Source organism: Sander lucioperca, chromosome 17 (assembly GCF_008315115.2).
Source record: "Sander lucioperca isolate FBNREF2018 chromosome 17, SLUC_FBN_1.2, whole genome shotgun sequence".
NCBI lineage: Eukaryota > Metazoa > Chordata > Actinopteri > Perciformes > Percidae > Sander > Sander lucioperca.
Window position 1 is genome coordinate 22903708 of NC_050189.1, and position 21956 is coordinate 22925663.

At 39.1% G+C, this 21956-nt stretch overlaps 1 protein-coding gene across 7 annotated transcripts in view; it reads right to left on the reverse strand.

The window, feature by feature from the left end:
- The window catches only part of LOC116039899 (phospholipid-transporting ATPase ABCA1-like), a 204571-nt gene that overhangs the window by 121878 nt on the left and 60737 nt on the right, over positions 1-21956 (reverse strand). For 6 of the 7 annotated variants that reach the window (XM_031285034.2, XM_031285035.2, XM_035994050.1 and 3 more), the window contains 7 exons: positions 20907-21000; positions 20488-20629; positions 19119-19246; positions 16848-16975; positions 15768-15965; positions 12403-12468; positions 12137-12311 (listed from right to left, as the gene is read on the reverse strand). In XM_031285034.2, the coding sequence (XP_031140894.1) occupies positions 12137-12311; positions 12403-12468; positions 15768-15965; positions 16848-16975; positions 19119-19246; positions 20488-20629; positions 20907-21000 (931 nt within the window). The remainder of the gene's footprint in view (positions 1-12136; positions 12312-12402; positions 12469-15767; positions 15966-16847; positions 16976-19118; positions 19247-20487; positions 20630-20906; positions 21001-21956) is intronic. The other variant, XM_035994053.1, reaches the window with a different exon arrangement.

Here is a 21956-nt window from a genome sequence, read left to right on the forward strand (position 1 = left end):
CTATTTTCTTTTATTGGCACATATACGGGGAAACGTATGACGAGCTGTATGTCCCCTGCCCTTTGCCATAATGTGCAACGTAACGCATGCGCCTATGTGCGCGCACATATCAAAAAATGCATTGCAGATGGCGACACCAAGTCCTCCTGGAGTTGTGCCTTTTGTCATTAGTGTTGCTTTCAATAACTTGGTAAACAGTGGCAGTAAGCGAGCAGCTAATGTGAAAGAGACGTTACATTTAGCATATATCGTCACAGGTAACAAGCTAACCATCGCAAAGTGTTGTGCTAATTCTGGGAACAGGCAAATAGTATCTTTATAGTTAGTAGTCGCTGAGGCTAAGAAATCCATGGCGCACAGGAGGCGGGACGCACAGATCCATCTCCCCAGGAACAAACGCTGTGTCGGGTGGGCAAATTCAGGTGATGCGTAATTGATCCTGTGGATGATTTGCAGGCTATTAAGTGAACAAGGTGTACCCGGTCCACCAAACACTGGGCCGTCTTGACTGTCTTAATTCTGCAGATATTTCTGTTACTGTAGCGCTATTTACTATTTCATCCATGCATGGTGCAGCGGATCCGTGCGCACTGTCACCTGCCGTGGAGACGCTGGCCTCACTAACTTCTCCTCCTCTGAGTCGGGTCTCCCTCGTGCTGGGCTCAGTTTCACTGAGCGTACTAACAATTAGAAAATCAATGTCATTACATCAGTGAGTTCAAACTGCTTATTGTGCGTAATTTGGACTGACACTGAGATGCATGTTGTTCTGTAACTGGTGTGGCGCTGCCACTTTTCTCTTGATTGCCACTTCGACATTTTTTTGAGTGAAAGAGACATTACATTTAGCACATATCATCACAGGTAACAAGCTAACCATTGCAAAGTGTTGTGCTAATGCTGGGAACATGCAAATTGTATCTTTACAGTTGTATCCATATGATGTGACAGCTACAGGACATGCTTTGAATTCATAAGATTTAACAATACAGTGTTAGGGACAGATCAGATGGCCAGAGACTTGAGACTTGACTTGGACTTGACTTGGACTCATGGCAAAAGACTTGAGACTTGACTTGAACTTGCCCCTCAAAGACTTGAGACTTGACCTGGACTCGAGCTCAAAGACTGAGACTTGACTTGGACTTGCAAAAAATGACTTGTGAACATCTCTGCTCTGATACAACGTTTAGGAGTAGAATTATTTGTTGAAAGTGTTTATTTCAGTTTATTGCAGCATATTGTTAGGAAAGCCATGTAACTAGTTTTTGTATTTCTTAAAGCACCCATATTATGCTCATTTTCAGGTTCATAATTATATTTTAAGGTTGTACCAGAATAGGTTTACATGGTTTAATTTTCAAAAAACACCATATTTGTGTTGTACTGCAGTGCTCTCTCTCACTGCTGCAGATCCTCTTTTCACCTGGTCTCTGTTTTAGCTACAGAGTGAGACCTCTTTTCTTCTTCTGTACTATCTTTGATTGCACTCGCACATGCCCAGTAGCTCAGATGTAGATCATGTCAGCTAGCTAGCTCCATAGACAGTAAAAGAAAGGCTGTTTCTACAACTTCGGTCAGTTACAAGGAAGGATTAGCTGGGAGACTTCTAAATGAGGGCGCACATGTAAGTAGTTCTTTTGTAGATTATGGTGAACTTGTGTGTGTTGTAGCAGTGCTTTGCTATTAAGAACAAGGTAGCATGCTAGCGTTAGCATTTGTGGTTAGCCAGCTCGTTTTGCCGATTTTGAACAGCTCACCCAGACACTGAAGGCAGGACACATTCAGAAACTGTATCTCACTCAAAACAGCATGAATGGATTTTTTTCAAAGTTTGTATGTGTGTGGAAGCACCAGAGACACAAAAGAACACCCCAAATCCCAGAAAAAGTGTTTTTTTCATAATATGGGCACTTTAAGGACTGACAAACTGACATTTTTGGAACGCAATGAATTCTGACACAAAACATTTAGACTTGTTTTTCTTCTTAAACATTACTTATGGAAAGACTTTGTGAATAGTTAATGCATGCTTTATTTTACTTCTATACTTTTTGTCCTCTGTGTGTTCTGTGTTTTTATTGTTTCAATTTCTGTTTGTATATTACTTTGCATTATGTTATTATTCCCTTTATAGTACTTTGGAATATATTAACTATATATTGTTTAGACGTGACTCCAGACTTCTAGATCTAAGATCTAATTCTATCTGTTAAAACACACCACTGGTGTGTCTTCCAAACATTAGCAAGATTTTTTCTGGGTATTACCTACCTGAGTTACTGAAATAAAAAACTCCCATGAAGTAGACATTGTGTCTGTTGCTGTTTTTTTTATAACGCATCAACAACCAGAGAGTTCCAAAGTGGATATATATACACACAAGACGTTTTGGGATTATTAATTTAAAAAAAAACACACACAGGCAGAGGAAAACAAGAACCAAGAGTTTAGACCTGAGTACATAAGGAAAAGCTTCTGTGGAGCAGAGGGGAAAAGTCAATATGCTCAGCAGCAGTACGATCATTACTAATTTAACTTATCTGCCAACGTGAATATAGCCAGGTTTGGAGAGTGCTGAATAGGTTACATAAGGACCTGCACTGCAAGGAATGGAGACTGAAGTAGCTTGTGCTTAGCTTACGCCTGCCCCTTGTTGTGACAGAATATATGTGATTCTGTGCAGGGCAGTAGTTCATCAGACAATTGATCAATCCGGTTTGTCGTCTGCCAGTCAATATAACTGTCTTCTTCTTGATCTGTTGCTAAGTGTCCCTTTTGTTCAGACTCCTTTTTCATGTCCCCCGTCACAACCACAACCTCAATCCCCCACTTCTTCTCATCTCACCAGAGTGACCATTTCCCCCATCAGGGAGATTTTAGAAGCCATTTTCAATGCAATTAAATGTTAGCCTTTCTGCCTCCTGGCCATTTTCCCCAGGTGCTCCTGGGAGCTCTGTGTGCGGGCAGCTAATGGCCAACCCTTAGTCTGAGTCTGGCCAGCTGTTCTCTCCACGGACTGCACAGATGCCACTTCCTACAAACACTTGAAAGAAAATGAGTGTGACACAGCTCAGTAGCTCTTTGCTGTTAGGTGCCTCTTGTCACTCCAAACTATAAAACATTTTGTATTTTGGAAAAAATATATATACTTATAGTTAATTATAGATCATTATATATTGTGCATGTCAATAAAAGTAAGGAAGGAAAGGGATTTGATTTCTAACGGAATAAAATGCCAAAATAAACTGATCAAGGGACTGAGAGACAATGAACACGAGAGGGCAGAGTAGACTGATGATCTTAAAGCAGTAGTTCCCATTCTGGAGGTCTGGACCCGCGATGGGGTGCCAAGACAAATCTGAGGGGCCACAAAATAATAAAATAGCTAAGAAAGAAACATTTATATATTGAAGTTACAAAATGATGTGTATTTTTTTTACAGCTTCTCTGAAGTTTTTGCTCTTTTGCGTGTGAAATACAGGACACTTTTATCTACAAATCCTTGAAACAATCTAAAAAAAAATTGCAGATTTTTATCTGGTTAAATTGCTTAACTCACATTCACATAGGCAGGTAGCCTGACAAGTTTTTGACCACTAGTGGTGCAAGGGAGTGTGTCCATTCCTCACGCCAGTTTCACTCTATTCCACTGAATGACAGTTGGCAGTAACATGCAAAAAGACACAGGACCAGCGCCCTGTGTGGTCTTACAGGGAGGTGTGTTCAGGTGCATTCTTGGCGTATTGCTATCTTGAGACAGTGGAAAGTGATCATGCCATTGACCAACAAAAACCTGGTCTAAAGTCAATAACACAGCATTTCATTGTTATTTTAACATTAGTGAACACTATGCTTGTTACACACACAGGGACGCACAGTAGCACACAAACATGCAAAAGATTAAAAATAAAAAATATTAAGCAGTAAATCTGCCATCATAATAGCAATTCGCCACGGTACAAATGCCCCTGGCTTTTAAAGGGAATGGGAGATGACACTCTGATTGGTTTATTGCATGTTACGCCCAAAACACACCTATGAATTAATGAAGATACTAAATACAACCCTTTTGAACCATGCGCCCGGCGCACAGACCCTTGTTTCTGCTGTTTAACTAGCAAAAGTGGATTCATACACGCCCTAAACGCACCTGCGCCAGGCACTTCACGCCGTGTGCTTAGATCGTTAAAATAGGGCCCGCAATGAATCAACAAAGGCAGTGATGAAGAAGTGTTGCTAGATAGCAAATAGACCTCAAGGATACACATAATGTCTAAGAAACGCTGAATGTAAACTTTACTTGTTACTAGTGTTGGAGATATCGGCCGTAGAGATGTCCGCCTTCTCTCCAATATAATGGAACTAGATGACACTCGACTTGTAGTGCTCAAAGCGCCAAAAAACACATTTGAACTAAACAGCAATGTCTTTTTCCAGAAATCATGAAACAGAGTATGTGAGTATTGTTCCTTCTGCATAGTGATACGGTTGGTAGGTGTAGGTTTGGTAGAAGGTAAATAGTTCCTACATGAAACTTCTCACAATCAGGTCTGTGGATTATCTTGAGTAATCTGGTTATTATTTCTAGGAAGAGACATTACTGTTGTATTTTTCAAATGCATTTGTTGGTGCTTTAAGAATCTAGTAAGTAAGTAAGTAAAATGTAATTATAAGTGCTTTTTCACAGACATAAGTAACAAAGTGCTTTACAGGGGAAAACAGAAGAAACACAATTGTGAGAACACGATACACAATCAGTACTACACAATAACATTGAAAGAGCAGACAATGTGCAGATCGGTCAACCAAACGCCTGTCTAAACACGTTTGTCTATCTAATTTAAAAAGAATCCACAGAAACAGCCGACTGTAAGGGTAGAGGCAGAGCATTCCGTAGTTAAGGTGCTAAGGACTCAAAAGCTTGATTAGCTCGAGTCTTAAGCAGTGTGCGTGAGACAGAGTAAATTTATCATATTAGACCCAAGTGAACGAGCTGACAAATGTGTGTGAAGTAGCTCAGCCACATATGCAGGAGTCTGACCGTGCAATGCTCTGTATGTACTGTAAGTTTTAGAATTTTAAACTGAATCCTAGTTCTATTATATTGGAGAGAAGGCAGTCATCTACTTTAATTTAAAAATAGGTTCTGAATAATAAAAGGGATTATGAGAATAGACAGCAATGCAAATGGACCTTGACCAACTTGTTCGGGCCAATTACAAGACACAAATAATTCTAGTCAACAATGAGCATGGATATAGGTGGCAGTGACAATGCACAACAGTCAAACATTTGTATCATGGGAAAGATTTATCAGATATTTTGTGTGCTAAAGGGAGCATCAGAATACAGAGGTTAGACATTCTTTTTGACAACAGATCTTTACTTTTGTTCTTTCAAACTGCTGTTTTGTGAAAAAAAAAGAAAAGAAAAAGAGAATCTGTTCTTTACACAAGCTTTAGCCAAAGTAAAACAATTGCATTGAGCCTCAAGTCAGCACCTCAACTTACCTGGCAAATTTAATCAATTTCAGTTGCACCCTGGAGATGTGCTCAATTTAGCTCTATGGCGAGACAGTGCCATTGGCAAACTACAAATGCTTGTGCTTCGCATATGCAATCACATCGATGTGTGCGCACACACACAGAAAATGAGAGAGAATGATATGACTCTAGGTTCACAATACTCACATTTCAGGTATTTCATGCAATGTCCTATCAGAAGCACACAAGCAGGTACACACTAGGGCTGTCAATCCTCCTCTATAATACTATTCGAATTTCATTTGTTATTTTATTTAATATTCGAATAATATTCAAATATTAAATGCTCAAATTCATCCTGTTATTAATATTTACGATATTACACAGGCTTATGGATCGCCAATGCCACTATCAGCATGTGGTTGTTGTTACACATTCTAGCCACTAGAGGGACTACTAGAGGCCTAGGCGACGAGAAAGGCAAGATTGCATATAAAACATTTAAAAAATTCATAAAAAAGCAATATTCGAATAGTAATTTTAGCATTCGAATAGTATTGATTTTTTTAATATTCGAATTATATTCGAATTTCGGAATTCGTTCCAACAGCCCTAGTACACACATATGCACCTGAACATGATATTCCAGTCTAAATTGAACTACTACTACTGCATCAGTCAAGCAGCACCTACTGTATGTCTTACAAGCAGTACAAATTAAGTGCTGTCTTGAAGCATTCCAACAGAAAGTTAAATCAGGTTGAACAAATGTCATTGAAGGCCCTCTCTCACAAGAGAAGGAAAGAGGCCGCTTTGACATTCAGTAGAAGAGCCTCTCTCACTCCAGTATATATTAAAGGTCCCATGACATGGTGCTCTTTGGATGCTTTTATATAGGCCTTAGTGGTCCCCTAATACTGTATCTGAAGTCTCTTTCCCAAAATTCTGCCTTGGTGCAGAATTACACCCACTAGAGCCAGTCCCACAATGAGCTTTCCTTAGTATGTGCCATTTCTGTGTCTGTAGCTATTGAGGAGGAGAGGGGGGGGGGCAAGGTGGAGGGTGGGGGTGTGGCCTTGACCAACTGCCAATTTGCTCGTATGAAAGCCATGATGTCTCTCTCTCTCTCATGGGTGGGCCAAATTCTCTGGGCGGGCAGAGAAAGGGGAGGTAACCTTGCTCCTTATGACCTCATAAGCAGCAAGATTCCAGATTGGCCCATCTGAGCTTTCATTTTCTCAAAGGCAGAGCAGGATACCCAGGGCTCGGCTTACACCTATCACCATTTCTAGCCACTGGGGGACCATAGGCAGGCTGAGGGAACGCATATTAATGTTAAAAAACCTCATAAAGTGAAATTTTCATGCCATGGGACCTTTAAAGGGAAGTGCTTAGAACGAGAATTAAAGTGTAACAATTTCTAATAATTCAAAAAGACGCACATGGGCAAAATACTCAAGAGGATGACAGTATGAGTCTCGAGATAATTAGGAAATGTTATGAGCAATGTCAGAAAAACTAAAATCACACCAGAAAAGAGAAAAAGCTTATTCTGACGGATCAACAGAGATGCATTCATTTGAAAGGTTGATGTTTGGGTACAAAAACACACACATTCGAATCAAGAACTCTGTAGCAAACAGTTAAAGTCACAGTTAAGGTCAAGTCAAATCACCAGTTTTACAGGCATGGCTATAGTGCTTTAACAGTTTTTGCCTATTTCCATTTGCACAGAAACCAATTCTAATACTCCATATAGTACCAAATAATGTCCAATTTAACAACAGCGAGGAAAGTAACCTCTAAAATGAGTCATGTGTATAAGAGCTTACAAATGCAAAATATATTTTAACAAATTTCTCCAACAAACGTATAAATGTAAGTATATGCCATTGCAGAGCCATGTACAGTAATCTACTGAGCACATTTTGAAAATGCTAACAACTTAAAATTACTGTTGTGGAAGAACAGTTACTGCCCCAACTATTCTGTATAATGACTCAGATGTTTTTCTTGGCTGTCAACGATTAATTGGGAAGAAAACATTGCTAAGCCATTAATAAAAGCTCAGTGTTGGCCTTTATTGTTGCCATTTTACTATTCCTTTGAGTGTACTTTTACAGGTATAAAGGAGTTGTAATTGGCCATTATGCAGACACGCTGCATATTCCAGATTCATTTAACGTACATAGACCAACAGAAAAAATGCCATAGCAAATCCAAAACAGCCATTAGCATGCTAAGAGATGTTAGGACTTATGTTGTATGGATGATACAATGTTTTCGCTAATTTGCGCTGGCACAAGTATGCAATTCCACTTGCAGCATAACTTTATTCCCAAGGAATGGAGGCTTCTTATTAAAATCTAATTTTGTGCATGTGTCTCCAAAGAACAGGCATTTAATGAAACAAGAATGCATGGTCTCTAATGAGCATGAGGCTGCAAGAAGATACACTGAAGATTTAATTTTCAAGGATTTTATGGAACTGTCCCCACCACCACCTAAATGGTTGTGCTACTTATGTTTATTATTCCTTTTTAATAATGAGTGGCAGACAGTGATTTCTTGGCACAGCCCCAGTAAGAAAATGTGCATATAATCATTTTTGGAAAATGTATTTTCTCAATTCTTTTTGCTTGACTATATATTTCCCAATTACTTATTATGTGCATCAAGTACGGCATTAACATGTATTGGACAATCTTTCCATATATTTAAATATGTATAGGTATATAAGAAATGTATGTCTTTATATGTTTGTTCTATCAGGGTTCCTTTTTTAATACAATGTGTTACTAAATTAACCTTTATTTTAACAACATATTATTAAATTTGAGGAATTATAGCAGAGAACTTTACTTGAGAATTATTTATTTATGTAGTAAAACAAACAGAAAAGTTTATCCCCATGTGCAAAAAGTTGCCATCCCTTTAATGACTAAAAATAGAATCAGGTGCACTCTGAAGGTGCAAATGATAAAAAGTGTTTTAGTCTTAGAAGGTCCACCCGTATATCAAGATCAGACATATGGTCACAACTCGTTTTAAACGTTCAGGTATTATAGATATTCACAAATAGAGAATCTCAGGCTGCTGCCAGTGTGTTTAGAAGAGGTCAAATTCCCAATCTCAACCCATTTTAAAATGCTTCAACAAGTTCTAGGAAAACCAGAGTAACGCTTATGATGTACAGGTACCTCTATCCACAGTTACTGTCAAAGTACCAACTATAACACACATTTGATCACATGGTAGCTCAGGAAGGTTTGCCTAGGTGAAGAACAACACTACTATAACAACGCATTCTGTACTAAGTCAGGTGTTTAGTAAACCAAAACATTGCCTTTGAAAAGATCAGGCTTAGTCATTTCTGAAGCATTATACAGTTTCTAATTTTGATGGAAAAAAAGTAGTAAGCATCAACGTATCCAGTATACTGTACCTGACTATTACCATGAGTATACACTACAAGCAACATGGTCACCACAAGTAACCTTTTGTCTGTTACAGAACTGAGTCACATAAATCACAAAAATCTTTAATGTATGTACAGTGTGCCTATTCTAATTGATCTACTTGAAAGTCCTTAAAGGTGGACTCTGTGATTCTAACCAAATACTCTTTTTGTCAAATTCAGCAAATATCTACTCACGGTCCGCGAGCTGTGTGTTCTATGAAAAACACAGCCCTGGCTCTGTAAATAGGAAAGAAACAAATGGCGTTTTTCCATTACATGGTACCTGCTCGACTCGCCTCGACTCTACTCGCCTTTTTTGGTGTTCTATTATGAAAAAAAGTCCCTGGTACCGGCCGACAGGTACTTTTTTTAGTATCACCTCCGTTGAGGTCCCAAGCGAGCTGAGGCGATACCAAAAGGTGATGTGAAAACCTGCAGACTACTGACTGGTCAGAGAGAATCGTCACTAATCATTGTGTCATCATTGCTAGCGACAGACGGGGGTGTCCTGAACAAACCCACCATTTTTAAATAGTTTAGCCAGCGGTGTTTTTTTTTTGCTGCCTCCAGCTTCTTTTGAAACTAAATTTGTCTTCTGGCAAACAGCCACATGCAGAGAATCAAAAACAACACACCTTCGACGTTCTGTGTGTGTGTCGCATTAGGTCACGGCAGTTTCCTGCATGAAGCAGTACTAAATCTGCAATGGAAAATGGAGGACGGGGCACTGCAGCCAAGTCGAGTCGAGCCGAGCCGAGTAGAGCTGGTACTAGCAGTGGGTAAGCACCAACAGTGGCTCGAACCAAGCCAAACAACACTATATCGCCCATGCTCGTGCACAGGAGGGGGCAAGGACCATGGATGTATAAAGAGAAAGGTGGTGGGAGTGAGACGGACGGTAAATCTTGCACATGCTAACAGTCTGTAGGAGCATGACAGGAGGGGTGTATTTGTTAAATGTCGAGTTCAAAAATCAACAATCTTTTTCCAGAATAGCAGACTCCGCCTTTAACCACTGGACAAATTTACACATCAGAAAAACACTTTGCTTTGCTGGCATTACTGCATCAAAGTGTTGTGTTAGATCAAAGGGTGAATCATATCAGTATTCGACTCTATCTGCCATCCACAAATGCTTGAAGAATTTATCTTCTGTTTTATTAATTGAATCCTTGCAGCCATGAAAAAGCTCATTCACTTACAACCTTACTGAAGGTGGGTGGTGCGGTCCAGATTTTCAAAGCAGTGTGAATACACTACAGATTCTTCTAATGTGGCTACCTGGCATATATCTTTATTAAAGGAGAATTCCGGTCAATTTCAACAGGTAGCTCTGTTTGGAAATTTGGAGTGCTGGCAGTAGCAAAAAAACCGAAAACAATCGGTGCTGCCTACACTGTGTTATCCCCCTGCTAGCGTTAGCACCCAACAAGCTTAAACAGGGCAAGTTTTAAACGTGTTTTAAGCCTCTAAACATGCTCGAAATGTCAATACAAGTGCCTACCCATGTGCAGTGATTCCTTCCGAGGGAACAAAGCGAATCTGACTGCAGTAGATGTGACAGAAAGGCATAAAAATTGTGTTAATCCAGCCAGTGCACATACCTCTGTTTATTTCCTATTTTCCGGTCAAGTCCACACTAGTCGATTGTCGAACTCATACAATCCAATATTCCAGTCAAATTTGTTGTGTTCCCTCGGAAAGAATCACTGCACATGGGTAGGCACTTGTAATGACATTTAGAGCATAGTATAGAGGGTAAAAACACGTTTAAAACTTGCCCTGTTTAAGCCTGTTGGGTGCTAACGCTAGCAGGGGGATAACACGGTGTAGGCAGCACCGATTGTTTTTCTTGCTTTCTGACAGCACTCCAAATTTCCAAACAACAGAGCTACGTGTTGAAATTGACCGGAATTCTCCCTTAAGCACAAAACTCTATGTTTATACCCTGCATGAGATCAGGAGTATGGGGGACAATGACATCCTGAAGATGGACTGGACTCAGTCATTTAGACAGCTTCAGGACATTTTAAAAGGCATTACTGAACTCTATCAGGGCCTCTGGTCAAAAATCTTTACAAACTGAGCAAGGTTTTAGTGAGATCAATACAGCATTGGGGGATAGGAGTACACATGCTGACACTATGGCTGCCATGGTTGTATTTCCTGGCCAAGATGTACAAAATACCAGTTTAGAACTCAAAAAAGCATTTTAATGACACCATCTGTCCTCTGTGGGAAGTTTGGGTTGCCATATGTTCTTATTTAGGATGTTACATATTTGCGCCTTGTGACTCTACACCACCCAGACAACAACATCAATTTCCACTAGTGATAAGTTGCTCTGGACTTTCCTCTTCATTAAGAAAACATCATTATGTCAGGGAGGAAAGTGAGTGCACAGCTTTTAAATGGAATGAAAAGAGCTGATTTGATTGGCTACGATTGATGCCAGCCACTGACACAGTCGCCAATAATGTATTCCTAATTAAACCCAGTTTCCAGCTCTGGCACAGGTGCCAACTGTGCCACAGGTGCCTGTCCCTGCATGTGCACAAAGAGTCACATCCTGTGCACCCTGCACAGTTGACTGCACTGTGTACCTGCACCACTAATTCATCAAAATAGGAACTTTTTTTTTACCCCTGCATGCATATTTTGATAACAGGGAACACTGGGGTTTGCTTTGAATCTGTCTTTGCGGAATACTTGACCTAATAAAAATACTTTTATTCTTTCACCATACTGCCTACTGAGCCTTGCTGGACCAAAGATATCTCGCTGGACTGACATTTATGTGCGGCACTACCAAGGCTACAGTAGCGCCACGCTGTTTGCTCCATAAAGTCTGACAAGATAGTTTTTAAAGCAGAACATTTTTTTAAATTGATTTAATTTGTCATGATTCATGCCATCCTCTGCAACCTACTGACCAAGCATAATTCCCAGTCCTTCCCATTTTTCCAAATGCAACAAAGTTATACTATACACCTCTGGCCGCGTAATTACCAAAAATCGTTGCCATGTCTGGTGATTTTATAAATCACTGGTTGCAAAAAAATAAAAAAAATAAAGGAACCCAAATTTCCTGGCTACATACAGTACTGTAAAGCTAAAATGTAGATACATGACGAAGACATAAGTACTGTGTGACAACTTTGCTTAATAAGGAGTTTGCTACAGCACTTACCGGAACTGTTGCCCGTAATGAAGACTGACTTCTTGTTATCCATCTGTCTTAGTAAGCGTAAACTGATGTTGGGCTGCTTTTCACACAGTAGCATATTGATACTGCCAATCATGTCCTTTTGGAAATCCAATGAACTAGCAGCTTTAAGGATCATGGAGTTCTGCAACCTGGCCATCTGGATACAACAATGTAAAAAAATAGCCATATCATCATAGAGTATAATTATGGATTCCTGTGTAGTGTACATGACGCAGTGCAACACTAACCTCCTCAATCACTGGTAACGCATCTTGAGTGGTTTTCCCCATCAGTGTCACTGTGTCTGAAGGTACCTAAAGGAGGGCATGAACAGTTGATTTACAGAACATTACTGTAGCTACTACATGAATGACCAACAAGGAAAAAATCCAATGTATTACTATGCCCTCTGTGTTACTATGCCCTAAAAGAAATATAATATGTATGTTACTGTACTGCAAAGCCAGTAGCTACAATTATGTGTCCACACCTGCGCTGAAAATACCAGTTCCATATCAGCCTTTCCAGTGAAGATACTATATAAACACACATTTGTGCATCTCAACCTGTAAATTGTATCCTAACAACATCCTCCCTGGCACTGGTTAATAAATGTTGCATTAAAATGACAAGTGTTACTGTGTGTTACAGTAACATTCTGAAGGTACACAGTATGAATCCAATTACAAGAACAAAATGGCAGGCCCTTTTAACCATTGTCATTTTCATGCATCAAGTGTCAAGTAAAAGCTGTTCTAGGAGTGCCTGTATTGTCTTTCAGCAAATACAATTACAAAGCTTAAGAGACATATGCAAGACATAGGTCGAGTGGGCAGATCAGAAGGCTGAGAGATGTATAAAGAAGGGTAATACTGCATTAGTATTCACAATTAGAAGCCCATTCAAGCACATTTGGGACAACAGCCTGGCTGTTGATTGAGTCTCGCGTACATTCATTTAGGATCACTTTACTCTCAGTGTGTGTAGAGCAGACACTAAGGAGGAGACAGAAGTCTCATACAATTTTGAGCAAAACAGCTGAAAATCACCAATCAATGGAAGTAGAGATTTCAGCAATGTCACATTAGGAGGTAGATAAAGTGAACCATGGCACAAAACAGATTTCTCAAGCTCATTTGTTAAACTCAATTTTTACTGCACTTTGTTCCACTTGAAGTCTTTAATGGTAACCAGATAAGCTGATTAGAAATATAATGCTACAAGAATGATATAACCATACATATTTTTGAATGGTACAAAAAGTTAAGATTTGCTCAGTTAATGAACTTTCAAAAAGCATTATGCTATCAAAGATAGACTAAATAAAGACACACTTTGACATTTAAATGACCACTCTTCCCTATTCATTGTGTTCTGAAACTATTTCCAGAAACCCAAACAAAGAGCCACTGTCTAAATCACCCCTACTGCTCAAAGTAATAAACCCTGACTTCTTCCCTTGTCCTTTTCTTTATGTTGTTGTTGCTATCACAATCATTGAGCAACGTCAAGCTTTAATTGTGAAGGCTTGATGTTCTTTTCCATCTATTTGCTTGGGGAACTGAAGAGTTTTCCACTATATCTTGTCTAGGCTTTCTCTTCTTCCTGTGTCTCAAAATGCCCGTGGGCTTAAATTGTTCAAATGCTCTCTCCTACGGACTTCCTGCCTTATCACTTATTTATTGGATTTGCTGTCCCATATATTTTCTCTCAAAGATAAAATCAAAGGAAAGTGCAGGCTTCTATCATCCCAAAGGGAACTCAAGAGATTTAAAATAATTCAACAAAACATTGGTTCTAATAAATAATTCCCACCTGATTGCATGTATTCTAGTCAAATCACCGGAAGACACAGAGGTGCAAATGACAATGGTAATTTTAAAAGCTTAGACCCTATGGGACATAAACTGTTTTCTCACTCAAAATGGAAGAAATTCAAATACATCAAGATAATGGTGCAGTAATAGCATGCTGCCTGTAGGTTTTGCCATAAAGTGGATGCATTAGCAAGTTTTAACTTGAAAAGCTATTTCTTCATCTCTCTAAGTCACAGAGCCAGACAAGCATAAAGTTTAACTTTTAAATTGGTTACTCAATTGGCTGGGACCGTAATTCATTGTCTCTGAATTAAATTTACTGCAAGCCATGCGAGAATTATAGATAGAACAGACAATGTTCCCCAAATACTTTTAAACTGTATTAAGCTGTGGAGTTTCATCTAACAGTACATGATTGATAAAATATCCATGCAGAAAATTTACTTGAGCAGCAAGGATTTTTTTTTTTTAATATTCATTCATCAGAATCATTTATAATGACAAATGATTCTGATAATTGAATATTAAAAAAATAAAATAAAAACAGACGAAACACCCTTCAACCATGTTATGAGTGTTGGCGTTGTATAGTTTGTCCACTAGAGGGCGCTCTACAACGTCCCTGTTGGCAAAACTGATTTTTTTGTTGTTATTGTCTTTTTTGTTCAAAAGGACTTTAAGTTTCATATCTTAAGTTACGCATTTCTGGATTTTTTTTATATCCTGATTTTTTATATATATATATATATATATATATATATATATATCGGCCGATATATCGGATTTTTAATTCATCAAATATTTGTATCGGTATCGGGCTCTAAAACACATTTCTATCAACAACCTCAACTACACTCAGTAGTTTAGAAATCATATTGTCTCAGCAAATAGTGAATAATGATGTTAAGGTATACAAGGTTTTGCAAAACAAAATACATTTCTCTATCACTGTTGGATTTGGACAATGTGTGGAAATGTTTTAACGCAATTAATTAGCACCAAAAAATCATCATCAGTCAGTACAGTAAAGTACAGCGTGCTAAAGTTACAGGGCTACTTGTTGAGACTTGTTGATGTGAGTTTTAACAGTCTGGTCATTTACCATCACCACATGTGGACCCATGCAAGCACAGCACTGAGCTGTTCAGGCAGGAGATCTAACACTGACGAGTCAGTGCGAATATTAGAAAGCTAGGCTTCCACTTACTCATAGTGGAGGCTCGCTAGCCTAGCTTGCTGGGTTCCACTTTCCTAGTGGAATAGAATTGTAACTGTACAATGGGTCATCCCAAATGGTTTAAATCGTTAAAAACAGTTTAAATCTGTACATAACTACAGCTATGTTTGCTTGCTATGTTCGGAGGCTGTACAGGGCTATGACATGCTCCAGTCAGTGGTGCACAATGGAAGTTGACAGTGCATCTCCTGGCAACGCCAGCTCTCAAATGTAAGTCATGGGAAATGTGGAGGCTGAGACATCACAAGAGTTTCAAATTTACATTTTAATACCACCTTCATTAGCCCAGACAGTGTAATTTGTAAAGATGCTAGATGTGGGTGACCTTGCAGAGCAGGAATGAGGGCTTTTCAAATGTAGACATTATGGCCTGTATTACTACAGTACAGTGTCCCCGTCAGGCCAATTAATACAAACACAGCTCCCAAATGCATTCACTCTCCAACTTTTGTTAAAATGGGAAAATTGGGTCCAAGGTACTATGCAGGTCTCATCATTCTCAAATCAGACGAGTTGTAAGATTTGTTTCGTGGTGTGGGCAACAGCAAGAAAAGCTTACCTTAGAAAGCACTTTCCTCGCATCCAGGTTTTGCTGAAGTACTTGTTGGGCGTTAATCAGCTGCTGTAGAGTGCGGGAGCAGCTGACATTTTGAAAAGCCACCTTTTCAGCTGTGCTGTTAAATTGGATATATTCATCCAGATCCGTCCCCTCACACAGGATGCTCTTTAGGTTGCCCGGCCTCGAGATGCCCATCATCTGAAAAATAAATACAGACTTTGGTAGAAGTTGACAAAGAAAAGAACTTTGCATCCGACCATATTTTATTTATACATGTGTTGTGTCCTTTGGGTTGTTGTGCAGGCATATAGTATGCTATATCCCATTTCAAAATAAAATCTGACTGTAGTGTTTTCATTTTAATTAAGGTTTATTTTTCTTGGATCACCCTCAAATAAAGACTGACATTCTGTGACAGACACAATAACATCAACACCCACACATACCAGATGCATACACACAGAAAGTTTTATTATACCAGACATTACACAGTGACACTAAGCAAGACAGGATACATGGCCACGAGACAGAGAATGGGTCGTGAACTGCACTAGGAACTTTCTTTCTGAGCACATTTGCAACACAGCACACTGAACCATGAGAAGAGCCTCATACACAGTAGGGATATTTTAATCAGTGCACATTGTATTTAAGCACCTTTGCCGATGTTAGTGAAAGATAATTACCTTATTGCAGCTCATCTAATATTACTTCGTACATACAGTACCATGGTATCAATTGGGGAGCATTTAGAGACAAGACACCTTTATTGCTGTTGCAAGTTCATTTCATTCCAAATTACCTACTTTAGACAGCTTCAAACTACTTTTTTTATCAAGCAACTGTTCTGATTATGACTGTCAAGACAAGGAGTCCCAGAGGCAGTTTATGGCCAGGATATTTGTACATTTCAAATACTCAAGCACAACACTCTTGGCACATTTGGTCTTTTGAACATTTTGATAAAATTTCAATTCTTTTATTTACAGAAGGAGGTGGAAAACCATGTTTCAAAGCAGCTGGGATTCTTACTTGAGACTTGTTTTCAACATGCAAGCAGAGTAGCAAAATGATACTCACTGGATTGAGTTTAATCCCAGCATTCATGAGACTTTGGACCACTGATGGTGGAACCGACAAATTCTCTTTCAGGTAAGTGGAGAAAGTTTCATTGTCTCTGAGAATACTCCTTAGGATCACTGGTTGAGCTTAAACATAAAAGACTGAGAATCATTACTTTTGCAGAACAGCAATTGATACACAGCAGGGACATACAATCTGAAATACCATGTGCAGTAGTGTAGTTGATGTTTACATGTGTGATGCTGACTGGTCAGAGATGGGAAACTTAAAGTGAAATATATGTGCTTGTTTTTAAGCCGAGTCTTATTTTCATAGTTTAGCCATAAATCCTCCTTACTTGCCATCTGCACTGCAGATATTTTACAGCATTTCAGCAGCATTTCTGTCTCTGCCTCCCTTATTTGTCTATCTGAAATCCTGCATTTGATTTCCACACTACCTTTCACAAATATGGGTGCATGAAGAGACATGTGTGAGACTTGTGTCATTTGCCCTAATTGACAACTATGCCAACCATGGAGGGGAGCCTGTTGTGTAACTAATAGGACAGCAGCCTTTTCATTCGTCTAACCAAAGCACTAGAGGATTGATTCTGTTGTTGAAATAAAAAGGTTAAAGCTAAAGTCCATGACTTTAAAATCACTGCAGTGCAGCTGCTGAGTATAATATTATCCTAACTGATATAAACAATTGCCAAACCCGTGAAAATAAAACCTACAGTGAAACAAAATCATTTACTTTTAATGTGTGCATGTACTGTAACAAATCAAGAATTCCGAATTCTTCACAGCATTCTGATTTGGTTTTGTTTTACATGTTGCTTGGAGTGGCTTTACAGTCTGATGAATTTGACTTTAAATTAGTATGCTTTCTAGATGACAGTTGCAATTAAATCCTTCATTGGCGCAAGTATACGTTGAACACTTGAGTTGAATGAGTGTGTGAGAGGAGCGATTTGTTGCTAAACATGTACCAGATTGTTAACCAGCCATTTAATCCCGATTAGCTGCCCACAGATAGCCAGGATTTAAGAGAGACAGCTTCACAACCAATCGACTGTTCATTGGTACCCCCTCACAATGCCGAATAGCAGGGATCCTACTAAAGTATATACACACACCCATGCACATACGGTATCTATTCAACATGTGTTTTCTTAGCTCAGAGACTCCAGCATGTGCTGTTGAGATGATAAAGGGGTTACGTAATTTAATTAGATTAGCCCTTTTGCAAGTGTAATACATGCAAGTCAGTCAATTATCAAGATGAGGGGAGGAAGTGACATGATGGGTTATTCAAGGTTCAATTAAGATAAATGTTGGGTAAAAATAACATCAATCTGTATTGTCCGGAATTAATTATGCCGTTTGCTGTACTACTTACACTCTATACAACACTTCCTGATTCCTACTAAACACATTATTATGCCCCGCATGACTGCAGGAGCATCGGGGGGATGGAAAGGGTTCGATTATGGGGAAAAAGAACATGCTCTGGGTTCTTCCTGAACACTGTTGCATTTCTGATTGAAGTGACCATCTGAGTCTTTTAATCAACCTTTGGTGAAAACAAAAAAAGGACAACACAATCACCTTTGCCATCATAGTCTTTTGATAGTACTCCATTCCCCATTCTTGTTAATGACCTTTTGTGCTCTCGCCTCCGACAGTGAATCCCATTAATTATGCCCAGGCTTAGATCTTTGATGGATTTAATCTTGTATATTACAAGCCAGCGACCCCAAAATGCAAATGGTCCACGAGCCGTTTGTTGAACAGCAGTACCACCCCCACCCCTTCCCCCTTTGTCTCTTTGCAAATTAGGTGCCGTATGAAAATCTGAATATCATCAGGCTAAATGAGCCTAATGCAAAGCAGCAACTTATCAAGACAAACGATCTGTCAGTCTGCACAGCAAATTGCATCATAAATAATCACGCACCATTGTTTTTAAGGGATAAAGGGGAATAACAAATCCTCCAACTTGTCATCCACATGAAGGGGATACTTTCCTTGATGGAGAGTACTTAACAAAGACATAGGAGAGTGATTGTTGCTGTGAATCTTCTCTACTTATTACTTTTTAAATAATTACTCAGTATCAATAAAACTTGTATATCAAGAAAGACCAATCTGCACTTTGAATCTGTTGCTTTTCACCAATTTTGATGATTGTGTTTGATAATAACCTTAAAATAAGGTCCTTTGAATGAATAGTGCCATTGTTTTAAGGTCAGTGAATCAATAATTTGTATTCAAATTCTCTTACCATTACCAAGGTTAGACTGTGAAAGGACTGAATCCCACTGGTCGAGGTCATCTGCCAGCAACTGTGCCTTGCTGAGAATAGATCTGTTGACCAGGAGGGTTTGCAGCTCTATCAACATCCCAGCAATTCTGGTTTACCAGAAAGATAAGAAAGATCATTAACTGTCGTCTTAAATATAATCTGAAATTATAACCAAAATATTCTGTTTTATCCTAATGTATAATGTCTTAGACAGAGGTGGGACCAAGTCACTGTTTGGCAAGTCACAAGTAAGTCTCAAATCATTGCACTGAAGTCCCAAGTTAAGACAAACAAGTCCCAACTCAAGTCCAAAGTCCTAAACTTTGTGTTTCGAGTCCTAAACAAGTCATAATGCAATATTCACCAAAAGTTTTATCAAGTGCTACTGAACTTAATAACACTGACACTACACTTTCAGTGTTTTATGTCTAAATGAAATAAAAAGACAAATGCAAAAGTATCAAAAATAATCTGTGTGTGCATGTGTGTGAGAGAGAGAACATAACAGTTTGCATAAAACAACAAAAACAAACACATTAACCGCTTTTCCACAAGGTTGTTTTTTCTGTTACTTAGGGTCACCCCACATTTTCGCTGTTTTAACATTAGCAGACTGCAGTGCGTAGCCTTTTACTTTTAAAGCTGATTTGTCATCTTGTTTCAGGTTAACATGAAAATACTAGTTAGGGAGGGGACCCACAACACTTGGCCAACATGGCGCCTCTGTTAATGAAATGATTTAGCCTCGACTGAATGTTACCGTTCCTTGTGCAGCTTCAAATGTCAAAGTTGGAAGTAGTTACATCTCCATAAGTAATTTTCGACCCGCATGTATTGCATATTGCAATCTGGTTTTTTTTTGTTGACCACCACATAGTCTTTATACGCAAAAAAAATTATCTTTAGTGTCAACATTTCCAACTGGCACTCAGCAACATAACTTAATTTCTTCATGATTCTCTCCGGTCCGCAGTCTTTCAGATTAGTTAAAGTGGATCTGGGAAATGATGCATTCATGAAGAATAGTCTTGCTGGGGAATTACTAGCATTAGTTGACTCAGGAAATGAACGGAAATTAATTTATTTGTAAAAAAAACTTGTTTTAAATAACATACTTTTTAATCTTTGAGTTTGGGGAACGGTATCAAGTCTTTTTAAGCCAAAAGACTCAAGTCCAAGTGAAGTCACGAGTCATTGGTGTTAAAGTCCAAGTCGAGTTGCAAGTCTTGAGTAGAGTCTAAAGTCATCAAATTTGTGTCTTGAGTCTGACTCGAGTCCAATCATGTGACTCGAGTCCACACCACACCTTGGTCTTAGAAGACAGAGAAGGGCACATCCCTGTACGTACATGGAGTTGTTGAAGTTGTTGACTTGGCCTGGTGTCTCCCCCGGTGTTGAATAGTTTAAACAGGGATTGTCGATGTTACAGATCATACCTTGAAGCCAGGGCAGCACGCCAGCCGATGGCATGGCTTTGTTTGGGTAGTGGCCTACAGGAATACAGGTGAATACGTACAGTATCCATGAACTCAGCTGCATTGCTAACACATCGTTGTTTGGATATACTGTATAGATGCAGTGATGTCACAACAGGGGCAAGTATTTTTTTTGTTCTTTCTAGATCATTATATTTTCCTCAAGATTTTTGAAATATACATAAGCTTTGAGTTCCTCGTTATTATTGAAACCCCCATTTAAACCTGAGGAGTTGTTCTGCTACTTGTTCTGTGAAATAGAGTTCAACATTACAGCTGGGCTTGTACTTACATTGGCCTTTATAAAGTGGCTCATTGGTGGACCGCACCCACACCAGTATGAAGAAGAGAAACAGAGGCCATATCACTTCAACGACCAGCCGCACCTGCACAAAGGATAAAGTGGTCTTATTTTCATAATTTGTTATTATATAAAATTATGGCTCACATCATTTGCAGTTAAAAATGTGACTTATGGGCGCCCGGATAGCTCAGTTGGTAGAGCGGGTGCCCATATATAGAGGTTTAGTTCTCGACGCAGCGGGCCTGGGTTCAACTCCGACCTGCGGCCCTTTGCTGCATGTCATTCCCCCCCCTCTCTCCCCTTTCATGTATTCTGCTGTCCTATCAAAATAAAGGCTGAAAATGCCCCCCAAAAAAATCTCAAAGCAAAGGTGCCTGGACTATTAATTATACTGTTTATGAATGACTAAAATGACCTCATGAGGCTGTGTATTGATGTGATTGTGCTTACAGTGTAGCTGCACATTCCATAGTCCTTTGTTTTGCGGTTAGTCTTGCTTTTACTCTAAGCACTTCCTGGATTGATAAAGAAACCTCTGCTTGTGACTCCTCAAGCTGAAGCTATCACATGCTCTCTATCATCTCCTCGACACGACGATTTAATCCTCTTCTGGATGAAGAGTACAAACCACTTCCTTGCTTTAATTCAACTACTTTAATACCTGCCAGAAGGTAGTGCCCCATTTGACATGCTTGGCTTTTATTTCAACCTTAGGGATGAAGAGCGAAACCAACAAAGCACAAATTGATGGCTTTCCTTCTCCACTGGGTTGTTTCTCATATTTCTTTCCCTCAGTTGGCCTTTCAAGCTTCCACATTTTCCAAACACACCTACATGATGATTTATACCGTTGCGGTCAATGTGGAAACAACAAAGTAGTGCAGTTTCTTTATACATAAGTCAACTTACTACTAAGTAACTTTTGTACAACGGTAGATTTTACTTTGTAATTCAGCAGGAAGTAATATCCAACAGCAGATGACTTCCAATTAGATATTACAATGCTGCAGGTCATCCTTTGACTCTTCAACCACACAC